The 6,379-nt window shown below is 37.6% G+C and overlaps 1 protein-coding gene across 1 annotated transcript in view; it reads right to left on the bottom strand.

Moving 5' to 3' along the window:
* The window catches only part of Spta1 (spectrin alpha, erythrocytic 1), a 68,553-nt gene that overhangs the window by 15,901 nt on the left and 46,273 nt on the right, over positions 1-6,379 (bottom strand). The window contains exons 39-41 of the mRNA XM_021197549.2: positions 5,560-5,692; positions 1,602-1,700; positions 149-311 (exon numbers count right to left, since the gene is read on the bottom strand). Of these exons, the coding sequence (XP_021053208.1) occupies positions 149-311; positions 1,602-1,700; positions 5,560-5,692 (395 nt within the window). The remainder of the gene's footprint in view (positions 1-148; positions 312-1,601; positions 1,701-5,559; positions 5,693-6,379) is intronic.

Below are 6,379 nucleotides of genomic sequence, written 5' to 3'. Positions count from 1 at the left end.
TGTGTGTGTGTGTGTGTGTGTGTGTGTGTGTGTGTGTAAGACTGTGCCCAGGAGTAATAAAAATGAGTAGTTCACCCCATTTCCAAATGTAAAGGAAAAATCTAGAGACTTCAAATGGGACTCTTAGAGCAGCCCTTGCATCGCATACCTATCCAGGATTCCACCACGTCAGCCTTCCAGTTAAACTGCTGAAAGGCATGCACATCTTCCAGTTGTGACTTCCAAGCAGCTAATGCCTTGGCCAGAGAGGCTGTCTTTTCATTCAGAACTTGGATCTTGGTTGAAATCTTATCCTTGTTCTGAGTTTCTTCCTGTCATTCCAAGGTTGAGAGGAGGAGTTAGTCAGCTATGCCGAGGAGCTGGAAAAGCGATTCCCTGGCACCATTAAGAAACTTGATATTCTCTTATCGAAACCAATAAATACTATCCCATAGGTCTATGGTAACTCTTCCATTCTTTATGTATGGTCAAGAACGTTATTTTCATTCTAGAATTTGGACAATTGTGGCATATTTGTTTTCTCAAGTGTGATTTTACTTATGAAGCTTCTAAACGTCATAGAATCATCTCTATTTAGGGATCAATCAGATTTTGTAGAGATAATGCATGCAAAAGAAAGATTCACAAATTATAAAGAGGTTCTTTTCTGCTCCCTCTCATCACAAGGTATATGAGAAAATGAATTTAAAGCTCTTATGCACTCGGTAATTTTACATCAACTTGGCATAAGCTAGAGTTGATGAGGACAAAGAAATTTGCATTGAGAAAATGCCACCACTAGACTGACCTATGGATAAGTCTATGGGACCACTTTATAAATTGATGATTGGTGTGGAAGGGCCCAGATCACTGTAGGTAGTGCTATCCTTGGGCAAGCAGTTCTGGTATTATAACAGGCTAAGCCAGCCATGGGGAGCAAGCCAGTAAGCAGTATTCTGCCATGGCTTCTACTTCAGTTTCTGCTTCCAGATTACTGCCCTGCTTGAGTTATTGCCTGGAACTCCTTCATCAATAGGCTGTTAACTGGAAGCATATAATGAAATAAACTCTTTCCTCATCAAGTTGGTTTTGGTCATAGTGTTTTTCACAGCAATGGCTACCATAAGTAATACAATAACTAAAACTAGTTTCAATATTTATAGAGAATGTCAAAAGGCCAACTTATTTTTATGAAAGATGATAGTGGGGCACATAGGACTTAAAAAATAATTTCCAGTTGAGTGGGTAATGGGTTTCTGGGAAAAAAATTAAATTCTGCTTTGAAGGGGTTAATAAAATTCTGTATTGTAGGCTGAGCATACTGGAATATGTTTTCAATCTCATCACTTGAGCTGGAGGTGTGAGGAAGGTTGGAGGCAGAGGGATGGGGACAGAGGTGGGGTAGAGGCAAGCAGGGCTCTGTGGGATTGAGGCCAAATTGGTCCACACAGCAAGTTCTAAGTTATCCAAGAGCTATACAGTGGGATTCTGTATCAAAAGAATCTCTATATAATTCTATTTTATGACTTTCTATAGGTAATTTCATCACTGTTCTTGTTTCTGTGCTTTGGCCAGTCACTTGCAGGAAAGGACACAACTCCCCCCCATCCCCTTGAACTCACCTTACTAAGAATGTCTTCTCCTTGTGCACAAACATCTTGTACCCGGTTCTTGTGCACAGCAAAGTCATTCTCCAAAGCTTCATGCTTCTTTAGCAAACTCTGCATGATCAAATCAGCAAAGGCCAGAATGTTCGAGAATCATCAACCTCCATGCACATGTAAGCTCACAATGTGTTACTCAACAGGGTTGGACCAGCCCAATTAGTGGACTCGATGTGGGTGCACATCCTTCCTTTCTATCAAACAGGGTAATCTTGCTGGAAAGAGTGACTGCTTCTCTGTATCTTGTGTGGCCCTAAGAACTGTTCTCTTTTTATTTTGGAATCAAATTATTAGGAGTGAATTATAAGGATGTCTCAACACCCAATTCCTAAAAACACTCTATCTTGGAGACAATATTAAGTATTAAGGTCATCTGAATCTAAGAGCTGGTCCTAAAGGTAGGAGTTAAGGAAAAGGCAGGATGTCCTCAAATCTTAATGCAAACCTTTATTTCATCTATCAGAGTCATATGAAGACACCATAAAGATAAAAGGAAGTGATAGGCCAATGTTTTTGATAAAGAGTTGGAGTCTTCTTCAAAATGCCTGTAATTTAACCCATGGGGCAATGAAAGAGTATTTACAGGAGGTTAAGTGGATTTAATTGTCAGCTGCCAATATGGATCAGCATAACAGATTAGCAAATGTGATCTGTCCATGGACAAAAGAAAAGAAGAACCACATCAGATCTCAACCACTGCAGAAAAGGCACAAGAAACAATGCCCTACCTCAGCATAATAGATTCTGCATACAGAAACTACACAGGAAATGTATCAAATAGTTGTTTTTTTTTTTAATCTTCCCTTTAAGAGAAGGAAAAAGATAAAAATGTGTATTTGTGATACTTTTGTTCAAACATAATTCTGGGAGTCACAGCCAATAAAACTCAGTAACAAAAAGAAAAAAGATGGTCTAAATAAGAAGGGATCAAAGAAAATAGTCTCTGTTTGAAAATCAAATGTTATACTATGTTAAAAACTTTAGACTTCATAGAAATCAAGAAATCAACAAACTTATTCAGAATAGAATGTAACACATGAAAACACTACATTTTTATATATTAATAATAGGCGACATGAAAAATAAATTAGTAAAACTGTCCCATCTTATCAAAAACAATGAAATTTTTAGCCATAAATTTAACTAAGGAAATTGAAAAGATTTACACAGAAATTTAGAGAACACTAACGCAACTGCAAACAAGTAAATCAATCAACTTCCCTTTCTTTTGGATTGGAAGAATGAAACTTGTTAAATATACATACTATATGAAAGGATCTCATGATTCTTATCAAAATTCTCATGACATATTTTACAGAAATAAGAAAATCAATTCTAATACCGGGAAAAACCACGAATAGTCAAACCATGGCTAACAAGGTGAACCAAACTGGAGATCACACTTCATAATTTCAAAAGCAGGTCACAAAGCTATAGTAATAAAACGATATCACACTGGCATTCACAAAGACATAAATACATACAACAGAATAGATGTTCCAGAAATAAAAAACATATACTACTATATAGTCAACTGGTCTGTAATATTCTGAAAAATATATCACTGTTAAGGATAGTCTCTTCAACAAATGGTAGCTAAAATCACGTATCTACCCTTGCAGAAGAACTATATCAGTTCATTATCTTAAATAGTATTTAATTAAATCATGTCAAATAGATTAAAGACTTAAATATAATAATGGAAAATATCCCCCACCGCTAGAGAACCATACAGGAAAAATTTTGAGACATTTGTCTTGGACAATAAAAACACAGACAACAGGAACCCCAACTAGAGAAGTGGGACCACATCAAATTTCAAAGCTCTGGACATCCAAGGAAACAGTCAGCCAAGCTCAGTGTTGCCTGAAGAATGGTAAATACTCAATTCACTTGTCTGATATAATTTTCAAATATTCAGGGAACTTGTTTAACTCTCTATTGAAATAAGTAGAGGAATAAATGTTATAAACATTTGAAAAGAATGCCCAAAGGTTTGATTTAGAAATAGGATAATGATCTGAATAAAACATCTTCAATGAAGATGTGCATAGCTCACTGGTGTATGATATATCTCTTCATGGTGACTGAGGAGGAGAAATGGGAAGCAAAGCACAGTGGAGTATCCATCTGTTGCCTTGTTCCTTGAAGGGCGGTGACTGACAAAAGCAAAAGGCAATGCATATCTCCAAGGTGCTGGAGAAATTGGAGCCTTGATATGCTGTTGGCAGAAAGTAAACCTAGCAAATCAAACTGTTATGAGCAAGGTTATTGAGATTACTCTAGATATTTTAAGTACTACTACTATATGACCCAGAAGTACAGTTACTGCATATCACCATGGTTCTGGCAAGACACTGGCAGTCCTATGTCTAGTGCAGAGCTCATCTTAACACTAAAGTTATGAAAACTACCTGGGTGGCTGCAGGCAGATAGAGAAGAGAGTATAACACCATATATATATATATATATATATATATATATATATATATATATATATATATGATGAAATATTTCAGCCTTGTAAAATTATGAAAGAGAAATATTTATAAGTAATGACAGAAGATAGACTTTGAGGTGCTGTGCCAAGAAAGACAATCCAGTTATTTAAAGACATTTTGCATGACTTAATTTGATGGTGAAAGTTCACAGAATCAGAGTAGGATGGCAGTTACCAGGGACTAGGAAAGGGAAGTGTTCTACTACTGAAGATCCATTAAAGCTTCCACCAAACTAGGGACATAAGAGTTTCGATATACATTGTATCTAACATTGTCAATAGTACCTTGTGCATGTATACTTTTATTGATGTAATACTTTATGCTAAATGCTATTACCAAAACAAGGAAATCACCCATATAGAAATAGATGCAAGGTGTGAACACACAGTTTTCTGTGAAAATTATGTAGATGTCAAGCAAAAAAAATTATCATTAAGGAAATGCACATTAAAAATCATTATCCACTGACTGGGATAAAGTAAAATGAATGACAACACACAGTTTTGGTAAGCATGTGGAGAAACTACATTCCTTATGCACTGGTGCTAAGAGTGTTAAATGATTAACCTGCTAGAAAACAGCTGATCTTAATTTACTGTTACTGTAAAAATATACAGGTGCTAACATAGGCTTAGTCCTGCAATCCAGCACCTGAGTATTGGTCCCAGAGAAATATTCACTTACATGTGAACAAAAGAATGTTCAAGTGTATTTAAAATAACTCTTCAAAATAGACATGAAGTATAAACAACCAAGGTGAGTGGTTACGCCGTTGTACCTTCCTACCTTAAAACTGCTTGGGAATAAAAAGAACGAACCTTCTCACATACAGCAGTCTGAATGAATGACTAAAGTGAGCTGGATGAAAAATAAGATTCTTCAAAAGTTACAAACATCAGGAGATGCTTTCGCATTCACTCTTTTGCTGTTGTTTTAAAACAGTGATTCTGCTACCTATAGTCCCATATTCAGTTTGTTGTTGCTGGTGTTTCAAAACACCAGCCGGTCGAGCCCAAGACAGACTTGAATTCATAATAATTTCCAGTCTCAGTCTCTCAAGTGCTGGGATTACAGATGTGAACCATAATGCCAAAGGCAGTCTTGAAATGAAAAACTAATAGTGAGATGAGATGGTAGTTCCAGCTACTTGGGAGGATGGGGTAAGGACTCAGACCTAGGGGGAAAGGCCTTTCACCATGATGTCTTTGATTCAGACAGCTCATGGGTTAAGCTTGAATTCTGTTTTCATTTCTGGTGCTATGACTTGATCTTGCTTTTTCATACTTAAAATTAACAGAAGCATCCATCTAACCCATGATACAGGATCTAATTTTACGAATGAAAACAACCACATTCTGAAGAAAAGATCAAAACGACAACAGTGACGCAGTTGACCCATCCTGCCTTGCCTTTACCTGAGTAGCAGCCAGTGTGTCTCCAGAATCCCCGCGACTGACCAGAGCATGCTTTTCCCCCAGCCATGCCTCCTCTTCCTCTGCATTCTCCATGAACTGCAGATACTCAAGAGACTCCTCCAAGTGCACCCCTCTGAAATGAGGCGGTTAGTGTGACAAGAGTAGAAATGAACAGGTAAGTTGTGGCGTAATCCTACCCTGGCAAACCACTGGTTCTCAGGACAGCCACAGCTTAACTTGGCAAGACAGGACTCTATTTGCCTCTTGGTCAGTGTTGCTGATCTTCTCTGACACTGAAGAGACCCGTGGTGTCCTCAATGTTTATCATGAAATCGCATTGAAACATCGAGGAGTGAAGGAAATCCTTCCCAAACAAAAGCCCGAGGCTTGTAGTCTCTGTAGTGAGGCAGTGGCTGCCTATATCAAGCCCCACCTCCCCTCTATGTGATGAGAACACTGCAATTCCAGAAGAAATAATTGCTTTAAATACATATATGTATATATATATATATATATATATATATATATATATTTTTTTTTTTTTTAAATTTCTTGGTGTGTTTCTGTGCCTGAGTGCTACCTCTGGGCGGATGGTCCAAGATGCTGTAAGAAAGTAGGCTGAGTAAGCAATGGGGAGACAGCTAGTAAGCAGCATTCCTCCATGGACTCTACATCAGGTCCTGCCTCTAGTTTCCTGCTTTGTTTGAGTTCCTGTTTGGACTTCTCTTAGTAATGGACTGTGATGTGGTAATATAGGCCAAAATAAACTCTTTCCACTCCAATTTGATGTTGGTCTTGTTTTATGAGAGCCCTAGAAATC

Source organism: Mus pahari, chromosome 5, assembly GCF_900095145.1.
Source record: "Mus pahari chromosome 5, PAHARI_EIJ_v1.1, whole genome shotgun sequence".
In the NCBI taxonomy this organism is placed as follows: Eukaryota; Metazoa; Chordata; class Mammalia; order Rodentia; family Muridae; genus Mus; species Mus pahari.
This window is presented reverse-complemented; position numbering and strand designations above follow the sequence as displayed.